General features: G+C 50.6%; 1 protein-coding gene and 1 long non-coding RNA gene across 3 annotated transcripts in view; one reads left to right on the top strand and one right to left on the bottom strand.

Annotated features, from left to right (window-relative positions):
- Positions 1–5,703, bottom strand: part of LOC140702062 (uncharacterized) — an 18,506-nt gene extending 12,803 nt beyond the window's left edge. For both annotated transcript variants that reach the window (XR_013538385.1, XR_013538384.1), the window contains exons 1-3: positions 5,449–5,703; positions 4,685–4,818; positions 1,083–1,243 (exon numbers count right to left, since the gene is read on the bottom strand). This is a non-coding gene — a long non-coding RNA (uncharacterized LOC140702062). The remainder of the gene's footprint in view (positions 1–1,082; positions 1,244–4,684; positions 4,819–5,448) is intronic.
- MAP4K1 (mitogen-activated protein kinase kinase kinase kinase 1) overlaps positions 1–16,307 on the top strand; it is a 27,033-nt gene extending 10,726 nt beyond the window's left edge. Inside the window, exons 11-32 of the mRNA XM_020787242.3 lie at positions 441–522; positions 1,000–1,119; positions 1,598–1,679; positions 1,814–1,872; positions 2,686–2,750; positions 3,634–3,678; positions 4,776–4,799; positions 5,355–5,397; positions 5,699–5,870; positions 7,355–7,431; positions 8,268–8,352; positions 9,085–9,161; positions 9,874–9,934; positions 10,585–10,690; positions 11,223–11,281; positions 11,503–11,606; positions 12,342–12,516; positions 13,516–13,584; positions 13,683–13,766; positions 14,258–14,328; positions 14,632–14,687; positions 15,777–16,307. Of these exons, the coding sequence (XP_020642901.3) occupies positions 441–522; positions 1,000–1,119; positions 1,598–1,679; positions 1,814–1,872; positions 2,686–2,750; positions 3,634–3,678; positions 4,776–4,799; positions 5,355–5,397; positions 5,699–5,870; positions 7,355–7,431; positions 8,268–8,352; positions 9,085–9,161; positions 9,874–9,934; positions 10,585–10,690; positions 11,223–11,281; positions 11,503–11,606; positions 12,342–12,516; positions 13,516–13,584; positions 13,683–13,766; positions 14,258–14,328; positions 14,632–14,687; positions 15,777–15,846 (1,786 nt within the window). The 3' untranslated portion in view covers positions 15,847–16,307. The remainder of the gene's footprint in view (positions 1–440; positions 523–999; positions 1,120–1,597; positions 1,680–1,813; positions 1,873–2,685; positions 2,751–3,633; positions 3,679–4,775; positions 4,800–5,354; positions 5,398–5,698; positions 5,871–7,354; positions 7,432–8,267; positions 8,353–9,084; positions 9,162–9,873; positions 9,935–10,584; positions 10,691–11,222; positions 11,282–11,502; positions 11,607–12,341; positions 12,517–13,515; positions 13,585–13,682; positions 13,767–14,257; positions 14,329–14,631; positions 14,688–15,776) is intronic.

Below are 16,307 nucleotides of genomic sequence, written 5' to 3'. Positions count from 1 at the left end.
ACACCAGTCAATCTCATCTTTTAACACGAAACTATCTCTGTATATAATTTGGTGCTCAGACCCACAAGGTAGCTACGTTCCAGAATGTTGCCAGAGAACAATGCTGTAGGGAGCAGCCAAGGCTCACAGCATCAGGACTTTTTTGATCAGTGTGCACTTCATTATCATCGCCGTCGTCATCCACCACCTTCAAGCTTTCCTGTTCCCTTTGAGCTTCGTCACCCTTTTCATTGTGGCTGCAGTACCACTCTCTGGCCATATACAGTGGTGGCCATAGAGAGCAGCCAGAAAATAATTATGCAGTCCAGCGCCCTCCTCTGGCTATTTGCTACCACTGCAAGGAGAAAGGACATGGGGGGTCCTTTCAAGAGACTGGGCCTCCCAGATTCATTGCTCTCTTACAACTCCAAGTAACCCTCCACCCTGCCATTTCTCCACAGGACAGCAGCCTTTCACAATTTTGTCAAAGTGACGCTAACAAAAAACCCCAAGAAGCGACCAAGTGCCTCTAAAATGCTGACTGTAAGTCCTGCCATCTCTCCCCTCCTGTCCTCCTCTTCCCTTCCCACATCTGGCCCCCTCTTAGGCAGGACGGACAGGGCCCTATCCTTCTTTCTGACCCACCTGACTTCCATATCACTACAAGTCTGGCCAGTTTTTTTAATACAGGGATAGCCTGGGGCCGGGGGAAGGGAGTCTGTATCAAGAACCCATCATATGAGTGGCTCATTGTTTGTGAACCACCAAACTTTCTTCAAGGGTCTCAAAAGGCACTCAACAAAGAGAACCCTGGGGCCATCACGAGAGAAGGAGGCCTTTCTGCCCAAGCCTTCTTTCTGTCGCCAAAGAGGCAAGCAGCATTTCAGTTTCGAGCTTAAAAGGGCGGCCTTTTCAGCGGGTGTCGGAAAGACCACCTTCCTTCCTGCCACCACCAACCCAACCCAACTGAATGGAGCGCTTGTCCCCTTTCCTTCCAACCAACTCTTTCTTTGCCTCCAGCATCAGCTAGTGGCTCAACCAGGGCTCAGCCCCAGCTTGACCCTTGACCTCTTAGAGAAAGTGCGGGATCCCGACAAACTCACCAGCTGCAGAGATGAGGCCGACGAAGAGGAGCAAGAGGTGAGAGCTGATTCATGGCGGCTGCGGAGGGTGAAACAGGGAGGACCTCGTTGCCTCTCACCCTGCATCTCTCCTGCCTTGCCTTTTCCTGTTTTCTGCCAGCCTGTTGCGTCGGCCGACGGTACTGTGATAGAACATTTATTCCTTTATTCTTTTAAAGACACATTACAGGCAATGCAGTCTCCATTTAACCAATTCCAAATAAGGAACCAATTAACATTTATGGAGCTGGATTCCAAAATTGCAACAAGAAGGCATCTCATGTCACCCAGTTGCTATAACCCTTATCTCAAACCTAGTGGTTTCTCCCATATTCCCATGGCCTTCGCGTTATTCCCCAGCAGACGGCGAGTGAATCCGGATGCTTGCTGGGCCAGGCAAAGGCAGGGCCCCCCAGGAACAAAAGGGGGGAGCACCCATGAGCCATTGCAGACCTTGCTTGCCCCACGCAATTCACGGCTTGTCTTTTTGACCGCAGCCGCCTCCTCCTCCAGTGCCCCGAAGAATCCGCTCCAGCCGACGCCAAGGAGTCACCTCACCCGGATGCACCGAACACCAAGGTAAGTCTGCCCTTCGGTGCCCCCTGTCCGGTTTCCCCTGCCCTGCCCGACTGGGGTCTCTTCCCCAAGACCACCTTCTCCCATTTGACGTGGATCCACCTGTTCTAAATCTCCTTCCTCCCGTCTCATTGCAGCCCATAATTTTGGCCTCGGTCTCAGAAACAGGAGGAGCCTGGATTCCCCAAACTTCACGGTACCTCTTTCCGCCTCCCTCCCTGTCTCTTCCCCTCAAATGGATAATGGGGTGCTTGTCCTCTCTGTTCCTCAGAAAGAGGGCATTGTTTCTTTCCAGCGACCCCCCCCCCCGTTCTTCTCCTGCTGGCCCTAGAGAGAGAGGGGGGGGCAGATGAACCTTGTGAGGTTTTCAGGCTCATCCTTTCATCTTCTCGGATGCCCACCTGGCACTTTGCCCCCTTTGCTCTCACCCACCCTTGCCGGCCCTGGCTAGCTGAGTTTTCATGCCGACAACCTATGTTTTTTGCTAGACTCGGGGGTCTCCAGAGTGCTGGGGGTGACGACCAAACCCTAGTACAACCTTCTGCCTTTTCCCACCTCCTGATGTGTCGAATCAGAACCCCCATCCTCTCTAGGCAGCTGCACAGCTGGATGGCTCAGGGGTTGAGATCTCCAGCTGCAGAGCCTGAGGCCGGCAGTTCGATTCCCCCCCACGGGGCCTCCTTGACAGCGGCTGGACTGGATGACCTCTGGGGGTCCCTCTTCCAGCTCTGTAGTTCTTATTATTTCAAGAACTGCTGGATAGCTCAGTGGTTTGGCCTCCAGCGGCAGAGCCACAGGTTGGGAGTTCAATCCCCCCACTTGTACCTCCTTGACAGGGGCTGGACCCGACCCACAGAGCCCCCTTTAACGCTGCAGTTCTAAGATGATTGTGATTAAATCAGGCTCATAACACATGCACGGGGAGAGCCCAGGCGAACGTCTCTCTCTAAACCCTGGGGTGCTCCCCAGTATTACCGGTTTCTCCAGCCTTCTTGCCTTCTGCCTGCAGGAACTAAACACAGACCCCCGTTATGGTACAGGTGGCAATCTCTACAGCTCTGCCTTCAGCGGCAGGTAAGAACCCCTTGACCGTTGCTCTTCAGGATGGCCGGTTATACCAAGAGCTCTTTATGATGCCATACGCACATGAAATGAGCAAGCCCAGAGGAGCAATCCGGCCGGTTTCTAGCTCCTGGATATAGAAGGCGCCTGCAGTATGATGGGATTGGGATACGTGTATTATTTAGAACGAGACCTATTATACCTTTAGGGTTTTTTTTTTTTGGATGGTGCAGCCTCAAAAACATGGAGTTTAGGGGAGCGTTCTTTACGTTTCTCATCGTATAAAATCAGTGTTTCCCAACCTTGGGTAACCCAGGTGAACTGCAGCTCCCAGAAATGGGTGGTGAAGGCTTCTGGGAGTTGTAGTCCAAGAACACCTGGATGACCCTAAATTGAGAACCACTGTTATAAATGACGGCTGTTCCAAATTGAAAAAGTCATGTTACTACCCGTGCATACTGGGATTCCCCAACGATTTACCTATTTTCCCTCCGAACACTTGGTTTCTTTACAGGAAAATCCATCCAGAGGCAAATTAAGTCCATGTTCACTTTTCAGTGTCCAGTCGCATAACGATGCCCAGTAAATGCAACATACTATTAGGTGAAAAGAATCACATGTCATGATAGGCATCTTCCACCATTCCGGCTAGAATCTAAGCCCCCTCAAAAGTGGGTTAATAAACATATTATCTTAGAGTATCTTAGGTTTTTCAGACCCCAGTTTGCACAGTCCCGTATTATGGACTAAGGTGCACAAAGCTTCTGCGGGTTGCATTGAAAATATCTAAGGGGTCAACGGATTCCCGGCTCTTGACCGACGTCCACCCCTAAGCTTGTGTCTCCTGTTTATCAGCCTTATCTTGTGCTTCTGTGTTTTGTTTGTTTTTTTGCAGGGGAAATGAAACAGATTCAGATGACGATTATGATGATGTGGACATGTAAGTGATAAAACAGAAAGACTGTTTCCTCTTGGGATGCAACCTGCTGGAGCCAGAATTAGCTCCTCAAGCAACCCTAGTTATGGATGATCTTGTGAAAGCACCATATGGTTTTACCAAATGCCCCTCTATCCCCTAGAGGTTATCTCTTTTGAATAGTCTGCAATTGGGTCATAGACCCAAGATTTGTTGAATGTCCTTCCCTGGCGAGAGGCCGATTTCACTCAGATTTTGCAGATTCTGGAATCTGCAGCGTAAAACTTCAGATTGCCTGGGTGTGAATCTCGGGTGGGGTGGGGGACTTCTTAACTGTTAGAGCAGTACATCAATGGAACCCTTGGGCCCGGGAGGTGGTGAGCAGTGCTCTAACCCTGGAGGAAATTGGACTGCCCTCTCTCAGATTTGCTTTGATACCTGGATTCCTGCCTTGAGCAGGGAGGGGGTTGGACTCGACGGCCTTATCAGCCTCTTCCAACTTAATAATTATATGATTCTATAAAGATGAAAGCTAGAATTTGGCCCGATGGAGAGTGTCTTGAGTTTGGAGGTGGCTGGAGGAGGTGGTCCAAATTTGTTTTAGAAGAGGCACCAGAAGGGTCCAGCAGCAATTCCACCACCCCCCGGTGGGAATGTGGGTCAAGCTATATTGTATTATAGCTGAAATCATTCTGGCGTTTCAAAGACCTAAGTCCCTGCAGGACTTCACAACGGGCTAGTCAGACTTGCAAACAAAGTCTGTGTTTACCTCCCTGGAGACCAATCAGAAAACAATGCACAGTAATTTTCAGACTAGGAAGTGCATGAAGAACAATTGCTGGGGTACTCGGATGCTTTCAGCACTTAAGATATAGTCCCTTCCAATGACATGCTCACTCTGCATCTTTTGGTCCTCGCTCCATGGCACAGACTAGGTTGTCATAAAGAGTTAAAGGTGGCTGTTAAAATATTTTTACTATTGAAAATACAAGCACTTTCAGAAAATAGTCCCACGGTCGATTTAACCCACCTGGTTGTAAAATATGACTCTGTCGCTGCCATCCCAAATCTTTGCTCTAATTTTTGCCTCCCTTCTATTTTGCGGCTCCTTTGCTGTCTAGCCCCAGCCGAAATGATGCAAGCAGGTAAATCAATCTCCTCCATCTTTTAAAATATAAAAACAATTATATAATGTAGAGGGGATGGGTTAGGGTTAGGGTTAGGGTGAGTTATGTGTTCCTGCCAGCCTCCCTTGTGCAGGCTATTGGCTGAAATGCAGTGATGTCACAGAATGCTGGGGAACCTCCTCGGTGCTAATAGGAAAGACAGTAACAGAAGCGCTGTAGTTTAGCTGTCATGAAGAAAGTGGGGTTTTGGTAAAGGGGAGAACCTCACATAGAGCAGAGGCTGTGACGCAGTGAAAGGAAGGAAATTTGGAAAGAAAAATCAGAACAACAAGTGGGGGGAATGGGAGAAGCACGCTCCCATCATCTCACTTTGAAACGTCCCAGTCTTGCCTGATTTTGGATATCAAGCAGGACCATGTTTAGTTCGTGTGAAAGTGGGAATATCAGAGAATTCCAGGCAGGGCAGAGCTGATGATACAGGGCTAGGTAGAGCAACCGTCTTAACTGATTATACAGCAGTCAGCAAACTGTCAACCTTCATTCTGGAAGGTTACCACTTACTTTCCCTTTCAGTCACGCCTCTCCTGCTGATCTCCCGCCTCCATTGCCCCCCAAGGTGAGTAACCAGTTAAGAGCCAGATAAATTATATAACTATCCCCAACAAACCTTGCAAGGTGGATCGGGCTGGGACGATAGGGCTGGACCAAGACGGCCCACTCTTGTGGCCACGTGAGGATTTGACTCCAGATCTCCCAAGGTCTGGTCTACTATTTTCTCTGGGAAACCGCAGTGTCCTTTCGATGGGGGGGAATATTTTTCTCAACAGACTGTCCTTTGTTGCTGATCCTCGCTGTGATGGATGCTAATAAGTCAGCTCGGAGCTGAGTGGAATCTGTTCCTGCTTTTCTCTCCGCAGCCAAAACAAAGGGTCTCGCCAGAGGAGATCCTGGCGGCAAACAGACCCGCTGTAGGATGCCCTTCCAAGCCTATATCCTGGGGACGATGCTCTAGCGGTCCGATGACGGGCCAGCTCCCTCATCTGATGGTGTCAACGGTGGCCCAAGCTTCTGTCCTCACAGCCAAATCAGGTAAAAGGAAAAATATGAATAGAAATATAAAAGAAGAAGCGCAGGGGCACAACATTAACACGGACACCTGTAATCACGGTGCCTCCCTGCCCCCCTTGAGATTCCCAGTCTTTTCTTTGACAGCTCAATATTCTCTCAAGTTTCTAATCCTCTTACTTCAGAGATGTAATTTGGAAGCGGGGAAGGTTCAAGTAATGTCCTCCTAAATAGTCCATATAGATCAGTATTTTCCTGCCTCTTGAAATCCTAGAAAGTGAGTGTAAAGGCCCCTGAGAGGACAGAATAATTGTTCCAGCAATTGACCCTATAATAAAGCATTTGTGCTGGATAAAGGAATAACCAAGAGGTGGCAGATTAAAACAGACCTTGAACTCCAGAGGGATCTGAAGGCACACGGCAAAAAGTCTGCATTGGTTTTGGCTAAAGCTGTTCTCCCCCAGTCGTTTGCCAGAGTTTGGAAACTGGAAATCTGAGATTTAAAATAAATACGTCAACATACCCCTTATGGATCGAAACAGAAAGCAATCAAACAATAAAGCTTGCCTTGGGTCTTTTCCACCCAGTCAAGACCACAAACCAAGGAGGAATATGTGTGTGTGTGTGTGCATGTGTGAGAGATTCTCATTCTGTCTGGAGGAAGCCCCATCACAATGGGAGTACAGAATATCAAGCCAGACCTCGGCTGTGGAGTAAAGGGACCTCTCAAAAGGGCTACCTCAATGGAATGATGTCCCTTGATGCCTTCAAGGCAGCCTCACTCCCAGCAAGGCCCGCGATGGCTGGGGATGATGGGAGTGTTAGTCCGGCCGATCAGAAGGGAGGTCAACAGTCTTGAGAAGGTTCCCTACCCGCACAAGGTGTCCCTGAAAGAACAGCATCTTCCTACATGTCTTCTCATGTTTCCATTAGCCTTCCTTCCAGTCTTCCTGGATTCTGGATTGCTAAGCCCTTAAGTTTGAGGACCTTCTCCTCTTCTCTGTTATCAAGTCCTGCTTTATAAGGCTGTATATTAAGCTGGCTGGATAGCTCAGTGGTTTAGTCCTCCAGCTGTGGAGCCAGAGGTTGGGAGTTCGATTCCCCCACTGAGCTCCCTGGGAGAAGAGCCAGCCTGGGTAGCCTTGGGCAAGCTGTACACAGCCCCAGGGCTCCCCCTAGAGGAAGGAAAAGGTAAACCACTTCTGAGTATTCTCTACCTGGAAACACCTGGAAAAGGGTCACTGTATGTCAGAATTGTCTTGAAGGCATGCAATTGCTATTATATTATTATTATTAAGGGGAGTTAAATGATGAGTGAGGCCACTTGAACATGTGCAGCCTTGGCTAATATATAAGGCCTTCTTATCTGCTGCAGGAGAGGGAGAGATGTCCACCTCCAGGGTCAATTCCATGCTCCCACCTGGGGTATCAGATTAGTAGGGTGGGCTCATATGGCTCTAAGAATTGGTCCGACAAACTGGCCTGATTCTCATCTCCTTCCTCCGCAGCCCCAGACTTGAGTTCGGTCCTTTCGACGGATGAGCCACCCGTCCTTCCGCCCAAGCCGGAGAAGAAACCAAAACCGGTCAGCACTTCAAGGCACTCGAGCAGACTTCTGTTCAACACAGCACTCCTTTCCCTGCCTCCAACATGAGAGGCAACAGTATTTTGCTCCAGGAACGGAGTTACCTTCTAGGACCACTTTGCAAAGAACGCCACAAAAGTTACCAGACTGTAGATTATGATTATTTATTTTTTAAATACAAACCTGCAGAGAGTGTCATAGTAGCACGTAACGCAAAGGTTGCTTTTTGTTTTACGATAGCCTGTGTTTCTCTCTGCTAGCTGCAAAAGGAGATCTCGTCTCCTGCGTGAAATGCAGGGCTGAAACGCAGGACCAGAGTTTGTGGATTTATTTTTTTTCAGTGAAGTTGGAATTGAGAGATCTGTCTGTTATGCAACAAGCGACTGACTTGCAGAGTTGAGAAACTTTACTTTTGGGATTTTAAGACCTGTGATGTTCCTCAGAACTGTTGATTTGCTGGCATGGAATGCCTGGTTGCCTGTGATAAGTAGATGATTTTCATAAGGCTGTTCTAGCAGGATATAATGAGCAAGGAGTCAGTTCACTCTAGAGGCTTTCTGGATTTCTGCCTGTCCTTGGTCTGGCCGTGTCCCTCTCGATTTGGGGGAACACAGACTCATTCAGGGACTTTAGAGGCAACCTCCTCTACCTAACCCCAAAGGATGGTTCTTTCTGCTGTAAGTCTGCGTCGGGAGTGATGAGAGGATGCTGTGGCGCCCAATGCAATTCGGCAGTAGAAGCATCCTCTCTGAAGGGAGGCTGTACGCTCACACACACACACACACCCCCGAGTGCTCCTCCTGCTTGGATGAACCTTGCTTTCCTTCTCGTTCTAGGAAAAGTCGTTCTTCAAGAAGGTTTTCAACGAGTGCCCCTTGCACATCACCTCGGCGACTGCTTGGACTCATCCAAATACCAGCGGTAAGATGGAGAAGACATTTCTGAGCCCCTTCCATGTTCCCTCATCCAGTTTTTTTAAGATTATTTCACTATCTATGAACTTTTCAGGGTTAAGGGGGAGATAATTTTTTATCTCCTTGCGAGCGTCCAAGGAGATCTATTCTTGCACTGGGCAGGATGCAGGACTCGTAACGCCTCATTAAAAAAAGAAAAACCCCAAAACTGGCAGGGGAAGCCGATCCCTTCTTGTTTTAATCCCCACCTTCAATGTTTTGCCATTGTGAGGTTCAACATTTGACCCGCAGCCCCACCAAAATGGCCCGTTCTGATATAATCTGATGTTGTTGGTGTTTTGTACCTTCAAGTTGTACCCCGAATCTGGGCCACCCTATGAATGAGCCATCTCCAAAATGTCCTCAACGGGCCTGCTTAGCTCTGGCAAGTTCGAGCCTATGGCTTCCTTTAGGGTGTCTGCCCATCTCATATTGGGTCTTCCTCTTCTTTTCCTGCTGCCTTGACTCATGATGGTCTTTTTGCAGAGCATCATGCCTTCTTAGGAGGCGCCTAGAAGTAGGGACAGCCTCTGTTTCAACACGGTTTGCCTCCAGAGATTGTTCAGGCTTGATTTGCTTGAGGACCCTCTGACTTTAAAACAGCCTATGACAAGGACCACACCTTTGAGCCATCAAGGACTTCCACGAGTTATCCCGTGTTCCACACACACCGACCGATTTCCCTTCCCCTGCTTTACAGACCTGCACTTAATCCTGGGGGCCGAAGAAGGAATTTTTGCCTTGAACCGGAACGAGGCCGACCCGACCCTGGAGCTGGTGAGAGCAGTGGGGTGCTGATCAGGGAGTGGGGTGGGGATGAAAAGGAGGGGGTAGCCAGGCTCAGGAAAACTGATGGTGCTCTCACTGCGGGAGCCAAGACCTCAGCCATCCTATTAAGTACTGTACGTCTCACCTTATTATTATTGTTGTTGTTATTAAATGAAGCCATCCTATCCTGGTTTAACATGAAACACAGGCATGTGGTGTATGGCTGGAGTCTAATATCAGGATGTTAATTAATCTAGACCAGTTAATATGGGCTTTGTTGATCTTATTTAGCTGTGAGCGGATAGGGTGAGGAGGGTTGTCTCCTGGAGCCAGAGAGAAGTGTATCTAAATTTTACTAGCCGTGGGTCTAAAGCAGGCTTAGTGGGTGTGTCAGATCATCATGATCATCCTCTTGGGTCTGCAGAGCTGGAAGGGACCCCCAGGGACCATCAAGTCCAGCCTGTCAAAGAGGCACCAAGGGGGAATCAAACTTCCAACCTCTGGCTCGGAACCACTGAGCTATCCAGCAGATCTTGTTTGTCCCATCTGTTAAACGGGGTGTAAAAATCAGGGAACTGCTTTTTAACCACAAACCTGGAGGCTATCAATGGTTGAGCCTGGCAGCTCTCCTTTAGAAGAGCGACTGAGGAGCTACCACGAAGAAGGCCCTGTTAAATTGTGTTGTGACTCCTTTCTCCTCTTCGCTTCCCTTCTTCCCAAGCTCTACCACAGCCGCACAACCTGGGTGTACTGCATCGAGAATGTCCTCATGTCGCTTTCTGGTGAGTTTTTTTCCCCACTCAGGATGGGGAGGGAGGGAGAACCAAAGGCGGCTGAATTAGAGAGGGGAGTCGGAAAAGCTTTGTGGGGGCTAAATAGAGGATGGCGGGGAGGCAGACCATTCGTGTGGCCAGACGTCAGCTTTGAGGCCTGCAGGCACTAGGGTAGTAAATAAAGTTAACAGATCATGTGCGATCAAGCCAATTGTGATTTATGGCAACCCTTGTCCGAGTTTTTACCAGGAAGGGAATAATCAGATGTGGTTTACCATTCCCTTTTTCTTGGGTTGCCCTGGGACTGTGTGCAGCTGGCCCAAGGCCGCCCAGGCTGGCTCTTCTCCTGAAAGACCCAGTGGGGGAATCGAACCCCCAACCTCTGGCTCCGCAGCCAGAGACCTAATTCAATGCACTCCAAAGCACTACCTGGGCAGTGTGGCCATCTCTGGTTGCCGGCCACGCTTTAGGAACTCCAATTCAGATCAGACATTTTCTTTCTCTTATGCCATTTGCATCCAGGATGGCAATGGGAACCTTGATTAATCCCTATAAACGGGTGTTGAATGGGAAAACTTTCTCCGGCGGCTTTTCCCCACTGAAAGCAGGATGGGCCCCTTTCTTTTTCCCCCAACTCCGCCTTTTCCTTTTCTGTTCAGGCAAATCCTCTCAGCTCTTCTCCCACAACTTGCTGGGCCTCTATGAGCAAAGCAGACGAGACCAGCGCTCTGGGGTGTACATTTCCCCCCACAGACTATTACCCAGGTAAGGCACTCAGATGCACACCCAAGACCTTGGGTTTAGGAAAAGGGTTCAGGTGCGGGCGTTGCCGAGCGTGTGCCCTTTTGTCTACCATCTTTATTCCTGTAACGGGGCTGTTAACATCTTTTTTCTATCAGAGATGCGTTGGTATAGGATTTTGACACAGAAGCCTATCAGCAGGGCATAGCTGCAGCACTTTGGCCCCCGTAAGGTTCAGACTAAAACCCAGAGCGGATCCACTGCCCCTGTGGAATTGGAGCCATCAGCCTCCGCTGGCTGAAATGGCTTCTTCCACCAGTACTGGTGACCAATGCGTAGGCCAGTCCCTTTCCGCTTAGTCCTCTACAGAGCCTAAATACAGTCTAAAACTACAGAGAAAACAGAAAGGAGAGTGGCTGTCGGTAAAGCACCTCACACCTCCTGCTAAGCCCACACGGGACCAGAGCTTGCATGCCACCCTAACATCCTAGCTAGTCTTGCCCCTCCTTTGGATGTCCACCACCACTAACCGCCCTTCCGCTCCTTCCTCCTGCAGGAAAAACGTGGTCACCACCAAGATCCCAGACACAAAGGGGTGCCAAAGGTGTTGTACAGGTGAGTGCAGAGCCAGCCCAGGCCTGTAGGTGTCGCTGTAGGCCTCCCCTCCCCTCTTCTTTCCTTCGCGGCCCCCCTCTGGGAACACACAGGCCAAAGGTGTGCAGAAAGGCAGACTGCCTCCAGAAGCCTGGCGGCTTGAAGTGGCTGCTGTGGTGGGTTCATCCTGAGTCCCCCCCCCTCTTTGCCCTTAAATGCAGCCCGGCCCTTTTTCCTTGCAGCCCGGGATGCGCCAAGCTGCCGCCATTACCTCTGTGGGGCATTGGAGGCAGGGGTGGTGTTGCTGCAGTGGTACGAACCCATGCAGAAATTCATGCTTGTCAAGGTAAAGCCTCTCTCTCTCTGACTCTCAGCTGATTAAGGTTAAAATGGGAAGCCCCATGGAGAGGCTGCATCACAGTATCTGTGCTGGCCTGCCTCTTCCTCAATGTATATTCATTCCCTCTGGAAATGTTCTGGTGCACTTAGATTGGCCGGTTTCTGAGGATTTCCTGAAGTTTTAGGATGTGTTATCTGCCCTAGATTATAGTTTAAGGTCTCACAAGAGAGAGAAATCCAAAGCAGGAATGACCTGCCTTCAGCATCGTCTGGTGCTTTGGCATATGGCCCAGCCTGGCACATCTTCGCTTCTTTGCAAAAAGTGCAGAGCAGAGACTCGCGCAGGGGCACAGCAGACCAGACTCTTCTGCTGGGTCTCCGTAAAGCGCCCACTATTCTCAGCGCAGAGGTGGAGCAGAAGAGGTTAGCTCACTCCACCCTAGCAGAGACCCACTGGAAGGATGCATAGCCAGAGAAGATGTGGGCAATTGGGAGGAGGGAGCAGATATTTGGGTTCCTGCCGACTGCTCTAGTTGTCCAAGGTACTAGTCCTGAGTGTTAGAACTGTGAATGTAAAGTGGTTGCTGTAGATGGAGCCGTACGTTTCTCCTGGGTAGTGGCAAATACTACATCAGAGTTGGGCCCTGGGGTAAGAGGTGTCTTAAGATGAGGTGTTTTAAGATGTGCTTCTGATGAGCCTAGGCCTGTCCCCGAGAATCTTGTTCTTCTTTCCTCTTGCCAGTATTTTGATTTCCCACTACCCTCGCCGCTGCCCATCTTTGAGATGTTGATGGCCCCCGACGAGGAGTATCCGCTGGTCTGCTTCGGAGTGAGCAGGGGTTCCCCGGGGCAAGCCGTGCAGTTCCAGATCATCAACCTCAATTCGCTTACCTCTTGGTTTGTCAGCGAGGACAGCGGTAAGGACCCTGAAGAGAGAGTGTATTTCACGTGCCTGCCTCGAGGGGGTGGCTGTGGGTCACGGCGCTCAAATCCAGACCCATTCCGATTGTGCGTTAATCGAGACTCCTCTGCCGTCTCCGTTTGGAGGACCCGGAAAGAGCAGAAGAGCCGGTCCCCACTATTTACTCAAGGATCGGTTCATACGGTCTTTGCAGCCAAACTTAACATCATAGATGCACTGATTGATCTGTTCATTAATCAGGATTAAAAGAGGGACTTCCTGGGTGCTAAAAAAATGTCTGACTGTCTTAGAAGGAGATTTTCACAGCTTCCTTAGTTTGGAAACTGTCACGCATGGAAGCAACCTCAGGCTTTGTTTGCCAGAATTGCAACCAAACGGCTGGATAGCTCAGTGGCTTAAGTCTCTGGCTACCGAGCCAGAGAGTTCGATTCCCCACTGCACCTCCTTGATAGGGGCTGGACTTGATGACCCTTAGGGTCCCTTCCAACTCTGCAGTTCTACGATGATGATGATGATCTTTCTGAATCCCATCTTGGGAAAACGAACACAGTTGAGCTTCCTATATGTAACACGCAATTCACCCTCCTGACCACAGGGCTGAGTGTTGCATGTTCCCTTTTCTGTCGTGCCTGAAATTGCTTCTAAGGCTCAGGAAGTCCGAGAGGCATCTTCAGTTTTAGTCTCAGGATAAATTCTACTGCGGGTGCCCCTTCCCCGCACCATTTAAGCCCCCAACGCCCTGGCCGCGGTGCAATATGAAGGAAAGGTAGGCCATTCATTGGGTGCACCTTCGTTCAGACGGCAATTTCAACAGGAAAATCTGCCTCCATCAAAATCCTCTTTTCCCCTTCTCAGCCTGCCACTCCCCTGCAACCAAGGCACCAGATTGGATCTCCTGCCATGAAATGGGCGGGCCAGCTTAAACACCTGGCGATCAAAAGCTGAGCTAACGTGGACACCCAGGTTTTAAACCATCCCCTAACTTTCTTGACAGAACCAGTCTGTTCCGGCCCACTTCAGGTCACCCAGCTGGACAGCAAAACGGTGCTGGTTCTGATGGACAGTAAGTTTTGAAAGAAAGGGGGCAACCGGTGTGTCAGAGCTGATCCGGGGCACAGAGTTTCTTGCCGGGGGGTCCAAAAGATGTGTTTTCTTTCCCAGGGAGTCTCCAGTTTGTCAGCCTCCACGGCTCCCCGCTCGAGGGCCACCCGGAACTCACCTTTGACGCGGCGATGGAGTCGGTCGGTGCGTTTCTTTCGTCCATTTCCTCAGTCCCCCCCCCCCGGTGTGCCGTCTGCGTCACCACCTGTGTGCCAATATCCCGTTAACAATCTGTTGTTGGGGTCACAGAGGAAGGCGGGTGTTGACATCCGACGAGCAATCTTGATAAAAGCTGCTCCCCAGGAAAGAGGTCAGCTCAGCTCTTCCTTCCTGCCAAAAGGCGGCTTCTTGCACAGCGTTCAGGCCCACGGCTGTTAGGGGCTCGTGCAGATTCATCTGTGGGGCATGTAGGATTCACACCTGGGTTTCCAGGCCGAAATGGGGGTTGAGGTTCAAGGTCTCTCTTTTTTTGCCCTGAGGCCAAACTCGTCATTGTTTTCCAAAAACTTGTTCCCTAATTTAGGCAAGACAGGGCTTCCCGTGACACCCTTGTGGACTTGATTAAGGGAGAAGGAAAAATAGGGGAAGGGACAAGCTTTGACCTTAATCGTCCCCTCTCTCTCTCCCCCCCCCAGCGGTGGTCAACAAGTGGATGCATACTTGCTGGCGTCACGGTGTGCAGACATGGCTCCTCGCATCAGGAAAGGTACCGAGGGAACCCTCCTACTTCCACCATCTTGGCGTAGGGCCCAAGGAGGGCATTGAGGGGGTGGTGGTGGTGAGGACGCTCCTGATCCAACACAAACCTAGCGTTCCGGCTTCTCTCCATCCCTGGGGAGGGGTTCCAGCAGATGCACTAACTGGAACCACCACCATGTAAATCCTTGCTCTCTGGGGCTGGGTGCAAAAAGCATCCAGTTCTGATACCCCCAAAGGAGGTGGGACGTGGATGGGGGGGCAGCTTTTCTGTAAGTGCCATGCCTTCACTTGCAACTCTTGCTCTTCTCAGCTAGCACAGGATGTGTGGGACCGGCGATGGACCTTCCATTTATTGGGAGCCTCCAGGTAAGAAACCCCCACCCTGTCACTGTGGTTTGCCTGCTATCGATGGGCCCTCGGCCCTCCCTTGCCTCATGGCATACCAGGAAGGCTGATGTCATCATCATGGGCTTTCAAGTCAATTCTGACTCAGGGCGACCCTCCTCAGGGTTTTCTAGATAGAGAGCGCTCAGAAGTGGTTTCCCCTTCCCTTCTTCAGTAGGCGCAGCCCTGGGATGGTGTGCGGCTGGCCCAAGGCTACCCAGGCTGGCTCTGTTTGCAAGAGGCCCAAGGGAGGAATTGAACTCCCAACCTCTGGCTCGTCAGCCAGAGGCCTCAGTCCCTGAGCTTTCCAGCCAGCTGACCTGGGAGCTAAGCTGCCTTTATTCTGAAGGGATGATTTGAACACAGGGGGAGCCATACCTTCTGTCTCTTGAAAGGCTCTGAAGCCAAGAAGGCTCAGGAGCGGCGGTGCTGTTGCTCCTTCCACTAGAGCTGATATGTTATAATGTGAGGAACTTCCACGGCTTGTTTCTTCAGGCTCAGGAAGCTTGGACTCAGTCAGCACGCAGCAAAACGGCCCAGCCATGCAATTAAAACAAAACAAAACAAAACAAACCCTGGGTACCGTTCATCACTGCTCTAACCTGATAAACGGCATAGACAAATTCAGAGTAGACCGCTAGCAGAAACGTCTGAAGAAGGATCTCTGTGTTAAACGGTGGCAAAAGAACTGGCAGGTTTTACCAGGATGGAAAGGAAGGGATGATTGTGTGAGCGAAAGATCCCTAAGAGAGGTGTGTATGTGTGTGTGCATGTGTGTGTGTGTGTAGGGGACTGAGAGGAACACAGAGAGAACAAGCGAGAATGTGAAAACCTGCGGCAACTCCTAAGACATTCAAAAACTGGCCCTAGACGATGGCCACCCTCACCTTCCCAGCAGCCCCATCACCCTGTGGGGAAGGTTGGCCTGACAGTCCTTGGGAGGATCGTTCCCGAGTCCGGGTTTGGAGCCCTGCAAGGCAGAAGTCGGCCCCTGGCCCTTGCGCCCTCCCGAGATGGCCATCCGAAGCACCCGCTCGGGATCGTTCCCTTTTTCTCTTTGCCCTCCCGCAGCACGGTCGTGTTAGAGACCCGGCCCATGGATGAGCCAAACGCCACGAGCAACCTCTACGTGTCGGAATGACCTTCGACGGCGCTTGACCAGGCGCCGGCCTTCGACCGCACCCGCAAGGCCTCCCCTTCACCCTGCAATTCTCAGGATGGGCTCAGAATTCCAGACGAGGCCTCTCCCTGTTTCTGACGATAGCCTTGCGAGAAGAAATGCAGCGAGGACGGGGAGCCCGTGGGCCACTTGCCTCTGGGCGGCCCCTCAAACCGGTAAAGGAGAGCACTGGAAACAACCTGCATTTCATGGGTTTTTTGGGGCTGCCTCAGGCAGCGGTTTTTGTGCGATCTCTCTTTCCTGGTTTTGCGTCTTCCTCTCAAGTAAAGGGGAGGGGTCACCTCAATAAAGAATGTGTGGAGTGTTACTTCCAGGGAGGTCATGTTGAATATATAGTAGGACTTCCCTGTCTGCAGGACCAGTATCCACTGATTCACTTATCTGCTGTATTAAAAAACGAAAAACCCCACCTCCAGAAATAA

The sequence above is a fragment of the Pogona vitticeps genome, chromosome 9 (genome assembly GCF_051106095.1).
Source record: "Pogona vitticeps strain Pit_001003342236 chromosome 9, PviZW2.1, whole genome shotgun sequence".
Classification (NCBI taxonomy): Eukaryota; Metazoa; Chordata; class Lepidosauria; order Squamata; family Agamidae; genus Pogona; species Pogona vitticeps.
This window is presented reverse-complemented; position numbering and strand designations above follow the sequence as displayed.